Source organism: Cardiocondyla obscurior, linkage group LG12 (assembly GCF_019399895.1).
Source record: "Cardiocondyla obscurior isolate alpha-2009 linkage group LG12, Cobs3.1, whole genome shotgun sequence".
NCBI lineage: Eukaryota > Metazoa > Arthropoda > Insecta > Hymenoptera > Formicidae > Cardiocondyla > Cardiocondyla obscurior.
The window spans coordinates 1,193,710-1,212,300 of record NC_091875.1 but is presented as its reverse complement, the minus strand read 5'-3'; the positions used below and the strand labels follow the sequence as shown (position 1 = coordinate 1,212,300).

At 36.7% G+C, this 18,591-nt stretch overlaps 2 protein-coding genes and 1 long non-coding RNA gene across 11 annotated transcripts in view; 2 read left to right on the top strand and 1 right to left on the bottom strand.

Annotated features, from left to right (window-relative positions):
- Klp10a (kinesin-like protein 10A) overlaps window positions 1–10,105 on the top strand; it is a 31,376-nt gene extending 21,271 nt beyond the window's left edge. For 4 of the 7 annotated variants that reach the window (XM_070664516.1, XM_070664512.1, XM_070664510.1 and 1 more), the window contains 7 exons: window positions 847–1,273; window positions 1,474–2,047; window positions 2,141–2,390; window positions 2,510–2,664; window positions 2,751–2,960; window positions 3,233–3,407; window positions 3,817–5,585. In XM_070664516.1, the coding sequence (XP_070520617.1) occupies window positions 847–1,273; window positions 1,474–2,047; window positions 2,141–2,390; window positions 2,510–2,664; window positions 2,751–2,960; window positions 3,233–3,407; window positions 3,817–4,907 (2,882 nt within the window). In that variant the 3' untranslated portion in view covers window positions 4,908–5,585. The other 3 variants (XM_070664515.1, XM_070664517.1, XM_070664514.1) reach the window with 2 other exon arrangements.
- A 600-nt stretch (window positions 10,106–10,705) lies between these two features.
- Window positions 10,706–12,899, top strand: LOC139107167 (uncharacterized). Its single transcript, XR_011546474.1, has 2 exons — window positions 10,706–11,387; window positions 11,474–12,899. It is a non-coding gene; the product is annotated as an uncharacterized lncRNA (long non-coding RNA).
- Window positions 11,834–18,544, bottom strand: LOC139107166 (Mothers against dpp). Of its 3 annotated transcripts, none has more exons than XM_070664525.1 (3): window positions 17,947–18,544; window positions 15,524–16,851; window positions 11,834–15,441 (listed from the first exon to the last, which is right to left on the bottom strand). In XM_070664525.1, exons 2-3 carry the CDS (start codon window positions 16,771–16,773, stop codon window positions 15,282–15,284), a joined length of 1,410 nt encoding a protein of 469 aa, XP_070520626.1. In that variant the 5' UTR covers window positions 16,774–16,851; window positions 17,947–18,544; the 3' UTR covers window positions 11,834–15,281. The 3 variants fall into 3 exon arrangements, with proteins under 3 accessions (XP_070520626.1, XP_070520627.1, XP_070520628.1); XM_070664526.1 differs by lacking the exon at window positions 17,947–18,544 and adding an exon at window positions 17,456–17,908; XM_070664527.1 differs by lacking the exon at window positions 17,947–18,544 and adding an exon at window positions 17,198–17,440.
- Between the last annotated feature and the right edge of the window lie 47 nt (window positions 18,545–18,591).

The following is an 18,591-nucleotide window of genomic DNA, read 5'->3' as shown; positions in this document are numbered from 1 at the left end:
GCGTCGTCCTTTCACCCAGGTAGAGCTGAGTGTCGACGAGCGTAGCACGACCGGGCCATGACTATCGATATTCGCGCGCCGTCTGCAAGGCAGGCGAGCACAAGGGCAAGGACCCCGTTGGAGCCCACGGTACGACGTGTAGACCTAGGGGGTGTACTTTGCCTCCCTCGGGCACTGTTCGATCTACCCCGCCGGCAGTCGCACCACCCGGCGGTCTCGCTTGCCTCTCGGAACGGATAGTGCGGGCTATCCGAAGCCAAAGAGATCATCCCGCGTATGCCGCGTCGACCATGAGATTCGACCCGCTCTCGTACTGCTTCCGGAGGAGAAATCAAATTCGCAACTGCGAAAGTACAGACGTAATCGAGGATAATGATCAGGCACCGACGCCTCGAATCGGAAACTTTGACGCCGGTAATGCACGCGTCCTTTCGCTGAAGACTTCGTTGTGATAATTCGCTGATAACCTAGTGAAGAAAGTGTCCGGTTGTCTTCTTGATTTTTATCTCGAGTTAGAAGTGAATTAAAAAAAAAAAAAAATTTTTACCGATAAACTGCATTTTATTGTAAACATTAACAAATCTTTTGTGCTTTTTTTCTTGTGTTAAAAATTTTTTTTTTAATATAATTAAAGAAAATTCGATTATTACGTTATGTAACTAAAACCAAGAAAATCAGATTTGTAAAACATCAACGTGAAAAGGACTAAGCGGAAAGGAGGTTGAATCACGCGAGATCAAAAATATGATTTGTGTTTCTCGTTTTAATCTTAATGAAGCCGGGTTTAATCTTCATGGGTAATAAGGACAGTGCGGACGCCATTAATCTCTTGTACCAATGTTTCAGCGGGTTCAAACAGGCAACTGTCACGACCGACGGGTCGCCCGACGAATATAATGTCGTCGACTACGTCGGTGAACGGACACAATGAATCGATTTCGGGTCTTACGGGACGCCGAGAGCTCGAGAACATACCGCTGACGCCAACAGCAACTGTCACGCATAGCAACTTGACTTCGCAGAGCAGACAGCAGAAACAGACGCTACAACAGCAGCAGCAACAGCAGCAGCAACAACAGCAGCAACTGCAGCAGCAACAAGCTCAGGTAGAGAACGGCCGAGGTAGGCGATCCAATGTCGTCAAGGAGGTCGAGAGATTGAAGAAGAACAGGGAAGAAAGAAGGCAACGGCAAGCGGAACTGAAGGAGGAAAAAGAAGCGCTGATGAACCTAGATCCAGGCAATCCAAATTGGGAATTCCTTGCTATGATAAGGTTTACATTGGCTCTTATATTTTCTTATACTTTTTTAAAATGCAGTGTTATTTAAGAAATACTGTTTATATCACGCATTAATTAAAATTACGTATCTCAAAAATTGTGTTCCTCCTCTAAAATATTCGTATAAATAATGTTTTGTGAGAGCAGATAATATTAATATATGATTGGTATGTATTTACTCGTTTAATTTCCAGAGAATATCAGAACAGCATAGAGTTTAAGCCGTTGCGGGAGACTGACGCTGTTGAGGATCATCAAATCACCGTGTGCGTCAGAAAACGTCCTCTCAACAAGAAAGAGCACGCGCGTAAGGAAATCGACGTCATCAGCGTGCCCAGCAAAAATCAGATGGTGGTGCACGAACCGAAGTCCAAAGTTGATCTCACCAAATATCTCGAGAATCAGATCTTTAGATTTGATTATGCATTCGACGAGACGTGTAACAACGAAATCGTCTACAAATATACGGCTAAGCCCTTGGTGCAAACAATCTTCGAGGGTGGCATGGCCACGTGCTTCGCGTACGGTCAAACCGGTAGCGGTAAGACTCATACAATGGGCGGCGACTTTAACGGCAAGACGCAGGACTGTAAAAAAGGCATCTATGCCATGGTTGCCAAAGACGTGTTCAAATGCCTCAAACTGGCCAAGTATCGGCCTCTAAATCTGGTCATTTCCGCGAGCTTCTTCGAGATTTACTCTGGCAAGGTGTTCGACCTTTTGGCAGACAAAGAGAAGTTAAGAGTCTTGGAAGACGGCAAACAGCAGGTTCAAACTTAAAAAATTTAACTCTAAACACGCCAGATAAATTGAAATTGTACTATATTTTTATTAAAAAATTTTTCTTATGTCTAACTATAGGTGCAAATAGTCGGATTAACGGAAAAAGTCGTGGAAACCTGTGATGAAGTATTAAAATTAATACAGCATGGAAACAGCGCCAGAACGAGCGGCCAAACGAGCGCAAATTCTAATTCTTCGAGATCGCACGCGGTATTCCAAATAATAGCGCGTATCCCGGGAACACACAAAGTGCATGGAAAGTTTTCGCTCATCGATCTTGCTGGCAATGAAAGGGGTGCTGACACGTCGTCTGCTAATAGACAAACTCGTAAGTAATAAATGGATCAATTCTAAACGGTGACCGAAATAGCACTATTGGTTATAATTAATAATCTACGTTTTTTTTTAGCTTTTAAATATAATTAATGTTTTTATTAAAACTTTTAGGTATGGAAGGTGCTGAAATCAATAAATCTCTATTAGCATTAAAAGAATGTATACGTGCGTTAAGCCGAAAAGGTACACATTTACCTTTTAGAGCGAGCAAGCTGACTCAAGTTTTAAGGGACAGTTTTATTGGTGAAAAATCAAAAACCTGCATGGTAAATTGCTTTTTACTAATTTTCTTTTAAAGTAAAAGTATCGAAAAAAAAAAATATTTAAATGTATGTATGCTATTTATTAATAGATCGCTATGATTAGTCCCGGAATGAGTTCCTGCGAGCATTCTCTAAATACTTTAAGATATGCTGATCGAGTGAAAGAATTGGCAGCGACTGATCCTACTGAAATAAAAGCTTCACCAACTGATGATGATAGAGGTATAAAGATTGAAGAACAAGGAAACAACAGTAGTGTACTGTCAGATAGCGATTTAGCACAGCTTCGATCTCTTAATGTAAGTTAATAATTGTTTGCAAGAGTATGTTTATAAGAATATGTAAAAAGAATTAATAGTTATGAAAGAAATAATACTCAATGGCAATGCAATTTTCATCAATATTAAAAAAAATGTATGCATAATTGTAATGAAGAATGTACTAAACATTTTTGAAACATTTATGCTATAAATATTTTCATAATTACAGTTATATAGATAACTGCATTGTGCAAGGTAATTGTACAATTTTTAAGCTAACAATTTCGTATAAATAATTTCTATTTTTGCAGGAAGGTGAACTTTCGCAAGATTTATACACTTTCCACGAGGCAGTGTCAGTTCTGCAAATGCTTGAAGAAGAAGTGCTGGATACGCACAAAGTGGTTATAGATAATACGATGAAATTCCTTAACGACTCGCACAGTGTATTCAGCGCGACTCACGAGGTGGACTACGACCAAGAAGGTAAGACACTTTTTTTTTTTGTTGTTTGCACATTTTAATTATTTTTATTGATTTGCACACTTCCGTTTGTTATTGCTTTAATCTCGTACACTGCGTTGTGTTAAATGGTGCACTATTGTCAATGATAAATAATAATCTTTCACATAACATACGGAATCGTATCTTCTTTCTTTTTAATGTATCAAAAAAAATTAGTTTTTAAATGCGAAAGTTGTTAATTATATGGACTTTTAACGTCAGATATTTGTAAAGATTTTTGTAGTAAAAATTTACAGGCATCATAGATAATGAATTTTAAGTGACGATATATATCGCTTTTATTGAGATTATTCCGCCAATAACTTGTAAAGATTAGAAAGTACGAAACGTTGTACTTGTCGGTATCACAGTGTATCGCATTTTATGACAGATACGCGCAGTAAGACTAAGGCAAATTCGATCGACACGTTAAACCGTCATCAGCGAAGCAGCAGCACGACAAACGCGATGATAATGATAAACGACGACACAGACGGCGACACGCAGACGTTAAATACAACGGAATTAGATACGATCGGGAAGAATTCATACGTGTCTCCTCAGAAGAAAGAGTTGGAGCTCAAAAGCGATTTCGATTCGAATAATATTGAGAAGAACTTAAATGCTCTTTTTTGCACTCCTCCCAGACCTATTATCAGGAAGAAAAGCATGACGACTGGTCAAATTACTAAAAAGAATTCAATTAATAGAGGCACGCCTGTGACAGAGCGTTCTAATCAGAGATTGAATCAAAGTAAACGAAGCAAACTGCCCACTTCTATCAACCAAAAAAAGTCTCAAAAGTATCATTGGTCTGGTACATTCCGTAGAACAACTCCTAGAAACACATATTGCAACACGTATTATTTACCTCACGAAGATAATTTGCACGGTGCGAATAATCAGTTCATAAATTGCAATTATTACTGCGAGGATTTTACAAAAATTAAATCCGTAAGCAAGGAAGATATTTTCTACCAGAATAAATTCGATCCGCGAAATATCGATAGTTCGTGGATGGACGACAGTATTGGCTGCCGCCCTTGTATCGACATTTGTACTAATAATTTTGAGGGATATAACAAATTAAAAAATTACGATAACGGCGCATCGTCGCCCTCAGTATTTTCTGACATTAATATAAATTTAAGTAATATGACAGATATAAGCGATAAAAATAATACACTTGACTTCGAAGAAAATAATATTATTTTACAATCAAAATTTTTATATGATACTGATAATATTAATAAGAATAGCGATAATTTGTTTAATGCTAAAGAATTTGGGGAATCTTCGATAAATATCAAATCAAATATCAGAAAAATGAACAATGATACGGAGGATAAATTTGGTATTCGATTAAATTACTATAAAATTGGGTATTATCTGCTATTTTTCTTAAAAAATTTTCTTTTATTTTTGGTACTTCCAATAGCGTATATTATCTTGTTTATTTTTGTACAAGAGCAAGAGGATTAACAGGTTGACATATAATTATTTTGTGTAAAACACTCGTGCAGCAACCAATTTTAAATATCTGCGTGTTAAAAACTAAAAAATTATTTTAATTTTATTATATTGTTATTTTTATTAATTTATATTTAGAATAGACTAGATAAAATGTATTTTAAAAAATCGTGTTTTATGTTCTTATATGTGTATTGTACTGTTGTAAAGAGACTTGCTCATGAAGTGCTGTTAAATCATTTTAATCTTTTAATTTTAATGAAAATGCATTGAGCACTCTCCTGGCTGTGTGCACGTTTTAAAGTGTTATGAATACTAATTCTATGTGCCATAGTGATGTGTTAAATGTAATTTGATTTTGTTACCGCATTTCTTGCATAGTACTTGTTGTTTGATCTGTGAATTTAGTTTTTACTTTATGTTTTTTTTTTTTTTATTTTTTTTTTGATACATTTTAAATAGACGATTTATTACAATATACATGATATTTTTACAACTGTATTATATTTCACGTATTTTAAATCACTTTAGTATTTTATCAAGATTAGCTTTAAACAAAAAGTGCTGGTCCAGATTATAACTATAGCGTAGTAAATAAAACTTATAGGTGCCTATATTTTTACACGATATACAAAACTCACATTGCATTGTACTATCTAAAGGAGAAATTTAATATAATATCAGAAAACGTTACAGATTTGAGGAGGAAAAGAACAAAGTTTGAGTCACCCTACCTGAGGAGTTTCTCGTTGCGTAGACGTCTTATAGAGAGAAAACTATTTTCCGACGGTACGACAATATTATTCGATTAACAATTCTATAAAATAGTTTCAAAGAAACAGCTTGTTTTAATATGCACCATATATACTAATGAATACGCGTCACATTACTTTTTCATCTCAATATCACATGCATTTTAATCAAATATATCCTCAAAAATAATATTTTTCAGCGATTTGGTATCGGAAACTTTAAGTTTGCTAATTAGTAACGTCAGAAATGGGTTTTCTTCCCGTCTGCTATAAAAACTTTCATTTTTATTGGACTATTATCATATAATAATACGTTCTATCATAACGAGGTTTAATTAAAGAATTTAATAAGATATTAAAATTATTCAATTATTAACTTGAATCATTTACAGTCTTCTTTATGTCTGTTTGCTATTTGACATATTTAAAATCAAGTAAATTAAAATTGAATTTATTCTACTATTTAACTCTATTATGTTAAATAGATATAAATTACAGACGTAATATATCAAAAAGATTTTATTATATTTAATATTATAGTTGGTACATTTTTTTAGAACTCAAACAGGTATCCTGGGAGGGTAAACTCAACATTTTTTCTTTTCTTTTAATACTATTTTAAATACCATTGTGTTTTATAAAATATAATGTTACAATTTATCTTTTTAAATGAAATACTAGACAATTTGATATATTTGTATGTGTGCTGTGTAGAATATAAATTGGAGTGAACATGCATTTAATAATGTATATAAAATATTATTAGTATGCAAGAGTGAACATATAATTTCATGTATGTATGCAAACCGAATCCTTTTTAATAAATGTTATTTTTGTGGATTATTCAGTCGGCAATATCAGGATAAATGGACTTTATATCACGTTTATAAGAAAACTGTTCAACAAATCTTGCTTGTATTCAGCTTTTAAGCTTCAATTTCGCGATGCTGTTGATTGATTATATTTGTGTATACGTTTACATGCACATTTTGCAAATAATGTCGATATTCTAACTTCAACCGCTTTTGGACTGACTTATAAATAGGGCATTAATGTATAAACGTTGTTCTAAAGCATTTCGTTAATTTTCTTAACTGTGCTTTCACGCAAAACTAGCGGCTTTTATTTACATATCAAGTAAGTTAGATTTAAGTAGTTTTAGGTATTACTTTATTTCAAATTGCTAACGATTATTGTTTAACACTGTAACTTTTATTTTTATGAGTTTCATTGCTAAATGTGCTTATTTTCGCTAAAGCATTGTGATGTTGCTAAACTTGTTTTAATGGGAAGTTTAATGATACGTTTCCGACTGGACGTCTTTCGATTAAACTGAAGCAACAACGAAACTTGATGACAATATGTATCTGTTAACGTTTTAAAAAGATGCTCAAATAAAGCGAGGAAAACTGCTCTGCAGCGTTCACTTTATAATACGTCATCTCTATGTATATTCGATTTAATCCTTAACTACAACTAAGCCGATGTGTCTAATCATGCTCTTGGGTGCTCTGACGGGTGTGCGTGTTATCTGTTGCAGCTTATGCGAAGAAGTGGGAGGAGCTGTTGATACAGCAACGTGACATTCTGAATGCCGCGCTTGACCAAGTTAGCCAGTTCCGTGGGCAGCTGCTGCAAGAGGAACAAATCAGCCAGAAGATGACCCGAATGCGCAACGTCACAGCGCGGTCCAATTAAGGATATTAGCGGACTCCTAGCGAATGCGAAAAGAAAAGACGAAAAGTAATTGTCTCTGACCGGCAAAAAAAAAAAAAAAACATAACAGCTCGCTTCTTATGTGTGTACCGATTCTTAATTACAAGCGGAAAGCAGATATACCATGACATTCTAGTGCGACAGTCATAGAAACACAAAATGTAACAAAACTTTGTCTTGCCTTCGAAATTGCTACGAAATACACGTCATCGAGGCAGCCAAGAGTTTGTTTCGTAAATCTCGTATCTTAGCAGTCATGTATTGTATAACAATTCCTCTCGAATGAGATTCTTCATAGCGAGAAATGATAATAAAAGAAAGAGAATTTCACAGAAAAAGACGTATAGGAAAGTCAGAATACGTCATAATAACAGCAATTGCTTAAAAATTCACCAGAAATTAACTATTTTTACCGCATTAGATACATTCGTCTTGACGAAAAAATGTTTAACTACGATTTTCTTTAGTGTTTCTTTTTTTTTTTTATCTTGGAATCGTATAAAATTTGAAGCAAACACGGAGTCGCAAGAATAATGAGAGAATATATTTAATTTAGACTTGAGAATCAAGTTCAATACGTAAATGCATTATTTTCGAAACTAGTTTTTATGTGCTTTATATATATTTTCGGCCTGCACCGATAGCAAGCGAAATTTTAATTTCGTCAACGATACGTCGACACTCAGTTATACCCATTTGTCCGGTTTTGAGATGTATAGCACCATCGCGAACGATAATGCGTAAACTACACACACGACATCAGGCGCATTCATTTTTTTTAACTGTAAAATGCTAGATGTAATTATTACGAGGGACCCATGTGTATTATTGGATGAACGTAAAAGCCTTATTGAGCCAATTTGCCAAGCAGAAGTAAAAATATCATGGCAACACTTCGTACATTCGCAATTAACACGCGTATACACAAATGAATACACCCGCGTAGCGATCAATTCTCTTGTAAAACCGAATAACGACTGATATTGAAAGAACAAAAGAAAAAAATGTAACTTAGCTCATAAGAAACTCCACTTCGGCGCTCATCCAAATATTTAAGTTTCTTAGTATTAATAACATCGACATCTCAAACGGTTCGCTTTTTTTTTTTTTACATTATTGAAAGTATGAGATTAAAAATCTACATTTGATTTATCAACGCATTTTTTTGTGTTCTTTTCCTCATTTTACTGAATCGTAACACTCATAGAGCGATCTCAGCGTGCGTGCAAGCTTCAGAAACTACTACGTCCAACGGAATACCGTCGATTACGATTATAACTGCGGCGAAATTAATGTTCTCCCTACGGATATATTTACTTTAAGCAAAGGAAATCGAACCTTTGTAAAATACAAAGCAGTAACTTCTTATCTTATCTCTTTTTCGATCTCTATATTCTCTAAAAGTGCATCGTACCAGTTGGTACCGATATGGTGCTCTAATATTATAATATTTGAAATTAATGAAAAACAAACAGTTCTCCAGCCGAAATATGTAACTTTTTCAATAAAATCGTAGAAAGCAGAGCTACGGTTCGCAATCGGTGTTCAGCATTTATGTATAAATTAAGAAACGCAGTAATTTTCAACAGCATTGTACCGTTTTAAAAATATTTTACTGTCGATAGACGTGTGTTACCAGTGTGGCATATATGTTGCTGATGCTTTATTCTAACTCGATTGATAAAAAGCTTTTACCGCGTCCTGGTAATTTATACAGGCTGAACAGTTTCTCATTCGTACGTCGCAAATACAATTCCAATTGCAAAAAAATATATCGCACTGCAGTCGCACTAGACGATAGAGTGTTAAGAAAAATTAATATAGCGCGTACCGCACGTCACACGACTTCATCTCTCTCGAAGATTTTGTCTCGAGCGTCGTTCTCGTTTAAGCGTAAAATTCTCGTGGATACGCGAGTTAACAATCATTACATGTACGCTTGGTTTTCTAAACGTGTAGATTCGTTGATGAGCTCGGGAGAAGTTAGTTGTTCCCGAGACAAATTAACAAAGTAACACTAATAACGCCCGAATAGGTGGGAGCATCGTCATCTTTGTGTTGACACAAGATCCACGATTTTTTATATATGAAATATATGAGATACTCATAGCGCAGAGTTGTTTGGAGAAAAATTGTTCGAGATTACTGTTGTAACAAGGTGAATAAGATAGAACGCCGTCGAAAATAATAATTCAACGAGCACATGTTATTGATCGGAAGCTGGCGACATATTAGAGCCCATGCTTCACTTATCGAAGAAATTCATTTTCTCGCTACATATCCAACGTTTTCCGATGGTTGCTAAATATACATATATCGCCTTGATTATCAAGCGCTGAACGTTTTCGAGGCAGCTCGCGACAGCTGGTAGCTCAGGCATAAGAGATTTATAATTTATCATCGGAATTAACTTTCATTTCTCGAGACTATCGGAAGGGGATAATCGCGTTTCGCCACCTCGAATATAGTATTTTTTAATAAACAGAGGCGCGATAGAGAGAGACGAGGCTTAGTAACCGAAAGATGTTAATATACTTCTTATTTTTTGATAACCGTATAATTTATGCGGAGGGGAGATGAGCAAATCAAACAAGCGGCTCCCCATCCCTCCCATATTACATGTCGTAATTAATAGTCGACTTCTGAACTGTTCTAATTCGATGTGCACAAAAAAATTTGGATACGTATGAGAGGTTTCACGTTGTTGCTTTATGAATGAAATAAATCAGATTGGAAAATGGATCTTCTGTTACACTTCTCATCCTTTTTTGATCAGTACAAAAGAAAAAGTTTCAAGGAAAAAGAGAAATAAAAAGGACGAAAGATATGCACGATATTATTTTTATAGAACCTCTTAAAAAATGTAATGCATGTGCCCATTTTCTAATTTTATAATTAAATTAATTGATTAATTTTTACTTCGACGGCGCGACGTAGCGAAAGGATCCAGGATGGGTCGTCGAACCGTGAACTGCGGAATGAGAACAAACGCCGGATGTAGATACACAGGTAGATATTAATTTTATTTCGTACTTGGTAGAGCTGCACAAGACAACGATTACCAGAAATGCATGCGTAGACAGCACAGGATAATTTTCTTTTACACGCCGAACGATACAGCTAATCACGAGAGATCAGCCCATCCTCTGGACTCTGCTCTGCCCAGAGAGCCCAACTCGGAACATCGCCGGTTATAACATGAGAGCAAACATATAAACTTAACAATAAAATAAAAAGATTTTATAATTTAATAATGTCTGACTTTTCGTTGAGTCGTACTACTTTTCAAGGTATAAGTAGTACGACTTAACGACAAGGTCTGACATTATTAAATTATAAAATCATTACGAAATCTTTTTATTTTACTGTTAAGTTTATATGTCTGCTCTCATCTTATAACTCGGCGATGTTACCGAGAAGCGGATCTGCGATAACTGCCGGCGACGCCGCGAAAGAGTAGGACAGTGTATAGCTCTGGCCTTTTCTTCTATCCGACGGCAGCCGAAGCGCTGGCTTCACACGGACGAGCCTCTATCTCTGTACGCGTGGAAGTCGCGATTCCGAGTTGGGCTCTCTGGCTCTGCCAAACCGTAAAAATTCATCGACCGAACGATAACAAAAGTCTCATCGACACGCAGAACGCTCAATCGGATGCTAGGACGGTTTCGACACTTCATTTTTTTTTTTCCTTTCCCCGTAGTAGCTAATGCTGCTTTTTCTTTTATTCCAGAACTCTGATAAATCTCGCTTATAACGTCATCTGATTTTTATTATTTATAAACGTTAAAGAAAGATGGAATAACGGTACAGGTGAGAATTATCCGAGTTTCGGATGGAAGGTAATTCAAGTACGCACTTCGCCGACCTGTTCGACCAACCTTTTATGTTAAGGTTTCTTTCATCAAGAGCCTAACTCTGTTACTAACATGTCACATGTAACACAAAGGATCTTTTATCGTCGCTTCGCTATATCGTGTACAACGAAAAACATATCTGTAGACTATCTCTATCATCAAGAACAGAGGTACGTGTGAAATAAAATGTCCTACGCGTCGAGTTTGGCAGCTCCGTATAAGTCTTAAGACGACTAAGTCCTATTTCTTTTCGCAGAGGTTGAGGCTGTATAGAGATAAGAGCTCGCTCATAGCGTTGCGCAGCCACATAAGCGTTTTCGAGGAGTCGCGCGAGGGAAAGAGGAAAGGAAAAACTCGCGGCTGTCCTCTTTAACGGTACACAACGTGGAATGGATGCTGACAAGACGTGCTCTCGACACGGTTAACAAGATCTCGTATATTTACAGTTACTGATGTGCGAAATATATCGCGAGCCCGTTTCCAAATTGCACCTTCGCACTTCAATCGTTCATCTATTTATTCCTCACGGCCTTTGCATTAATAGACGGCTTTTCTATAAAAGGAACCGAGCGCTTCTGCGTCAAAACCAACGAGCGAACGTCTGGACTTAGAACTGTTTCTTTTTTTGGAGAAAAAAAAAAAATTATACATAAAATAATGAGATGAAAAATAATAGATTGATAAGGAAAGTATACATTAACGTTAATGTTATCAAGAATATAATAGGAACATTTAAAACAATGAGAGCCGGCAATGCGTTCTCTGGTTTGTAACTATTTTGTACACGTATTGTTGCGCTCGGTGCTTTTTATATTAAGTCAAGGCACGAGAACTTTCAGAAGCAGGTTTGATTGCTCAAATTCATGTCGCATGAATAATTATTAGACGAATATGTTGATTGAACATATACAAGACTCGACAACAGGCAATTTTCGTTGATACATAGCATAATATAAACGTAATACACGCGTATGTTGCAGTATAGCTGAAGTGCAAATATAGAACTATATTTATTTTACACGCAAACATCTGAGGGGATTCTGTACAGTTTTTAGTTTTACTAGGCGGGACAATTTTTGTGCACTTTCAAATACTATATCTCACCCACACGTTCCTGCCATTATACATTTTAAAAACTGCACATAGTATGCTTATATGACTACAAAATATAAAAGGCAGCCAAGGCACAAAACTAAGCTAGTGTTCCTTCGATCTTTAAGGGCGTTAAGAAGTTGAATTCTCGCAGGCTTCAAAAGAAATAGGCCTCCTCGTTTCGAGAATCAGGCTTAGGTAAGGCTGTTTTGTAAACGGGCTTCGCGGCTAATCTACGTATGATTTAGTTAGCAAGAAAACAAAGACGTGGTAATAACGTGAAGTACAAACTACAAGTATAATCTGGGGTATGAGAAACTATCTATATACACGTACATCTTACAGCAATGCATTGCGCTAGTTTCGAATATGATAGAGCTCAATGTACTGACGAGACTTTTCATTAGGCATCCTAATTGATTCACTATTCAGTAATTCGATATAGATTAAGATCGCTATAAGAGATCTCTAATTCGTGTGCATCTTTTTAGATCATGATGAAAGAAGAGTTCGAGACAAAGTTTAGATCATATCTTGCAGAAAGGAACCAACTCTGAAATAGATTCATAAATGACGATAAACATACAGTACTTTTGTCCTACTTATTTTTATCCTCTAACATAGAATACTGATCGGTTCCTTCGTACAAAATTTGATCGGATTAATTACCGCTGTATTGAATAAATTTTTCTTAGAACGGATTAAAAATATCTTACATTTTACCCGTTCTTTTTTTTTTTTTCTTCACAATTGACGATTATTGTCTCCATCACTTGTGCAATTAACGCAATTGTACCACATTATGCAATATTGAATAAACACTCTAGGATGTTTATGCTCGTATCAAACATCATATTCCAAATGTAAGTTGCATCTTGTTCTTCCGATTATAAGTCACATTTTATTTTATCCTTATTATTTAATTAAGCAAACAGCTTATCTCTTAATACTTTTTTGTCTAGCACGGAAAAATTATAATGTTATTTAGCCAAATAAGCCTTGTTCCCCTTCGTACTTTCATTTGTTTATCACCAAATTGCAAATTTGCCAAATTGAATAGCAAAAAATCACAGCTAGGCACACATCGGCAAAACTAGTGACAGCAAGTGGCAGTGAAATAAGATGGTATTGTCTAAAATTGTAGGCACTGTTAATATCTGACAGCTTTAAGACACTTGTAAAAATCGGCGTACTTTTGAGACACTCGATTTAATACTTTGAAAACGCGATTAAATATAAGGAAAAAAATATAAAAAAAATTGCATTTCTCTGATCAAGTATCACAGTGCGTAAATTAAACATATTATGCAAATATTTCATTCCTTTTGGCACCTTTCGTAATGTAATAAAGTAACAAACGTAATATCGAGCCCCAATCAATTAATAAACGCAACTTTTTTTTTAGTCAAGGCATGTATAAACTTACTAATGACGTTTCATTACGCGCGCTCATACACATACACACTTGTATATACGTGTGTATGACAATTTCCATACATAAGTATATACAGCACATAAAATTTCATATATATTTATAACACATAAAACTTACTTAACCGTACCGTTCTTAGGAATTGTAATACGGAAAGCATGTTGCACAATACAATAATCGAGAAGAGTACAATGCAATATAATGTACATAGAGATGGAGCAAACTATAGATTTCTTTTTAGCGAGTTTGTTGTTTCAATATATATCATCGGACGCAGTTAACTTTTCCGACAGTCAACGTGAGATCAACGTCCAACGTCTTACATTGAAATATAGATCGCGTCGTTCATCAATAAAAGCCCGCGTTATTATAAATTTAACGATAAATTTGAGTAAATCTATTAGACGTAAATGTACTTTAAAGCACACACGTAATTTAACAGACATAATCATTAGATTATGCTTAATTCAAACGACAGAAAACGTCTTTTCTTTTTACCTTTCATAGTTCGAAGAACTCACTTTCTTTTCTGTCAAGCAATTGTAATTATACATTTCGTTTTTTATCATTACAATTAATTTTAAAATTGTCTGAAACTTTACTTAAAAGGATTCTTTAAAAGGATTTGTAGTACAACATGGACAAATATCCCTCCCTCCCTCCGTAATAAGTCTCCATATAAAATAAAGTATTAGGCTGATGCAGATTTTAAAAATATTTCTTTTTTTTTATATATATACCATTACTATATAGTTCTCTCTTTCTATATATACTTTTATTTATATATATATATATGATATATATAATTATAAATATATAATATATATATATATATATATAATTCTGTTCCTATGTAACAGCCAGAGTTTTATAGCATCTAAATGTATACATCTCGCGATCACGATAACTCCCAGAGATCATCGTTAAATTTTTTTTTTTCGCATAACTTTTTTTTATATATTTCTTTCAAATATTACATCTCTTTCGTTCATTTCATTATCTTTTTTTTTTTCACAACATATTACGTTAATATAGTTATAGCATAGGGCGACTTACTGTAATTGTATTTCGTCTGTGCACAGTCTCTATAACTCGTATTTGTGTGGCAAGTACAGCCAATATACATATACAATGTCTCAACTAGTGTTAAACCCGAAAACTGTAGTTATAAATGTGACGACACATGACACCGCGCCGAAAAAACGCTTGTCTACCGTCGACGAGTTCACTTATCATCTTTAAAAAAACATTTTTGTTGCGTCTATCTATTCCACAACTTTTTAAACGCTTGTTTGTTCAAACATTTTAATTATGAACTTAAATTTTGCAAACATGACATTTCGTTTTGAGTTCTTGTAATCTTCCTACAGCTTTCGACTTTGACAATTTGAGACAACCTGTATAAGAAAGGATAATTAGTGTCGTCAGTGCACTCTTAAAAATTTATATTTTATTTTTAAATTCTTAAAAGTGCATCAACATTGTTGTGCAAAATTGTCCTTTCTTCTTAAAATAAATCTCTATAATGCGTGCACATTACTTATGACACAGAACTTATGGCATTATGAGGCGGACCCATTTGTGTTAACACTTTATCTAACCATTGTAAAGGTCCATGTAAATGTGCCTCGATCCAACAAGGAGTCGAGGTAACATCCTGTCTATGGTACTCTGCACCCCATCCTTTCACAAAAGACATTCTGAAATTAATAAAACAATGTATAACAAACAATTATACAACTAAAATATTTTATTGCATAAAAGTGTTGTAAATTAAATTACCTAATCGTGCACATCTTTGTTAACTCATAAACAGCTTCAAAACCATGGTTTACACTTTGTGATAGAAGCTGAGCAAATTCTTGATTATTGAATATCTTCAACGAACATCCCGGTGGAATTTTACAGACTGTACTTGGATGAAAACCGTGATGGTGATTACAATTTCTAGATTGTACAAATATCGCGGAGTCCGAAAGGCATTCAGCATAAACTTCTCCTCCGACATAGTATAAATGTACCCCTTTGCCTATATGCCGCCTCGTGTTCTCTATCGTAGAATTTCGATTTACGTTAGATAGCTGTCCGAGGCAGAAGCGATCGGAATTGTTACTTGGATTTGTGAAGCCGTCAATGATCACGGAGTGCGAGTGACAATGAAACACTTCGCCCACTCGACAATTCAATTCGTAATAGGCGATCGAGGCCCAATAAGGTGGTTCTTGGTAACATACAGGTGTAGCCGATTCAATCGGTGTACTCGTATCCATTGGAACAGAATCCGACGATGTGGTTTGCCCCGTTTGAGAGCCATCTTCGGGTGGAGAGTACGCTGGCGGTGGCGTCTCTGGTAATCCATTAGTGCCGTACGGACTTTGAGGATTTGGCAAAGTCGTACTTCCGGGACTAGGCACGGAACCCACGGAGGACATGGGCGACGTCGGGTTTACGCCACTTGTAGAACTAGCATTGAATCCACTAGACGAGTAGGAGACGTTGTGTGGCATGCTTGGATCGGCTAACTGCTGAAATGGCAACAGAGAATGGCCGGGAGCATATTCCGAGTGTCTAGGAACCAACACCGGTGGCAGTACCGGACTTTCTACTCTTTTGTAGTGGTAAGGATTGATGCAAACTTCCTTTTGCTTCGCGGAGAAAGGGTATTGACATAAATCCAACGGTTTTAACTCGTGATGAGATTGGAGGTCCGGCCATCGCCAGACCCTGCAATATATTACATGTGGCAAACCTTTGCGATGCGACACCTGCAATCTACCGTCTAAGCTTCTAGGAATCGTCACGCATTTACTCGGTGTACCAGGACAGCTGAGTGCTCGCTCTAATTCCTCGATTGCACCTTTGCGCTTTTTCAATTTTTTCACTAACGAGTCAACTGCTTTTTCAGCCCACTTTTCTTCCTCGTCGCCTTGTTTCCAACCGAGTAATTTTTTCACAGCAGGGCTGGTAAACGAGAACAAGCTGTTTAGCGAGGACATAGGTCCAGAACTCGAAGCTCCTTCTTCGTCATCCATATTTAGATGGTGATGTGTTAACGGATGTACATAATTTCCTTACTCATATATGTGATTTCACATATCTTCATCAGTGATCTGAAATTAGTGACAATATCTCAGATTTATAATAAAGTTCGTTAAGAATTAAAAAAAATTCTATCTTGTACATATAATTGTCTTTAACGAGTCCTTATTTAAATTTCTGAAAAAATTAGTTTTATATTCAAAAATTTAATAAAAAATTAACAAAATTTTACTTGACAGATTATAAATTGTTACGTCATTGCTAAGAAAAAAATTTTTTTTTTAATATGTATAAGATAAAATTATTTTACTTTGTAGATTAACAGTAATAAAATAGTAATAGTAGTGTATATATGAATTTATATGCAACATTATTTCATGTATTGTTTAGTCTATATTTTAATTTGCCAACAATTACGTTTTTTCAAAAGACAAATTCTCTCTTATTGTTGCACAATGCTGAACAAAGCACAAATTCGTTGGTCACCAATCCGAATTTTTGCGACGCTATTTTTATAGGAATGTGAGTTTTGGCATGTCTCCTCCCACTATAGTCTATTCGACAACAAAGAGCAAAGTATCATAAATATTGCAATTTTCTTTTAAACCAAGGCTGTGAATTCTGTCGCGCGCCACATATCAAATGCACTAGAAATAAAAAAAAAAATTTACAAACCTCAATTACGAGAACTCAACTATTAAACCGCTGTAACGATTTATCAAGTTCGCAGCGTGATATGAGAAACCAAATTTACCCCGCGCTCTAATTAAGCGCGTTTATCCTTCGTTATATTTATTTAGCAGCATCGCTCGCTGGTGAACTCAGTGTCGAGTGGGAGATGCATCTTTGAGCGAGCAAAGTGGTCCCAGCGACATGCGAATGTCGCGTGCGCGGTTAACCGCGCCAAGAAGCGTTTCCGTTGATCGGCGAGGGAAAAAAGAAAAAAGAGCAAGAGAGAAAGAGAGAGAAAAAGAAAGAAAGAGAGAGAGAGAAGAACCTGACGCGCCAGAAGCGCGCGCTGGGACTACACCCTTCTCCGGATCGGCGTACGGAACACCAGGCTCCGATGATCTGCGCCTTCCACCCGTAACACTTCGTTCACTTACGCGCGACCGCCTGGCAATTCGATATGAATTTTTTTTTTTTTTTTTTTTTTTACTTCTTACCACTGTCTCCCACTCCCGCCGTCTATCGTCCATCGACGCCACGCTCTCGCCATTACGATCTTTCGCCCAGCGCAAAAAGCGCCCGCGGGGTTATCGATTGCGCTGTTCGACTGCTGGGGCTGGCTGGCTAACTGGCTGGCCGGTTGCGCGGGCGCGCGCGCAACTTTGCGTGCGCGTGTGTGTGGGTAACCCGACGGCGATTCCACGAAGCGACGTCGAGATTGATTCTGAAGTCAATTTCGCATCGTGGGGCACGTGCGCCGTTCCGCGTCGCTACGTCTGCGAGCTCTTCCCATCCCGGTCGCTCTGCGAGCGACAGGTACCGCGATAACGACGTCGGCAGCGATAAAACGGAGAAACGCGCGGAGGCAGGCAAGCTCGAGTCGGTGGACCTCAATTCCGTCTCTCGAGACAAAAGATCGACTTGAGAAGAATATAGGCGCCTGCACACTGTGCACCTGCGTGCCGCAAAGATCTCACGATTAATTCCCGCGACGCCTCGTCAGCTACGGCGACACGACTCGCGCAGGTAGTACACGTCTACCTTGCACGCAACGACACTACGCTGGTGCCACTGTACTGCACTATACGACGAATGTTTACTCGCGGAATCGCGCCGAGATGCGCCTAAAGTCGGCCTTGCAT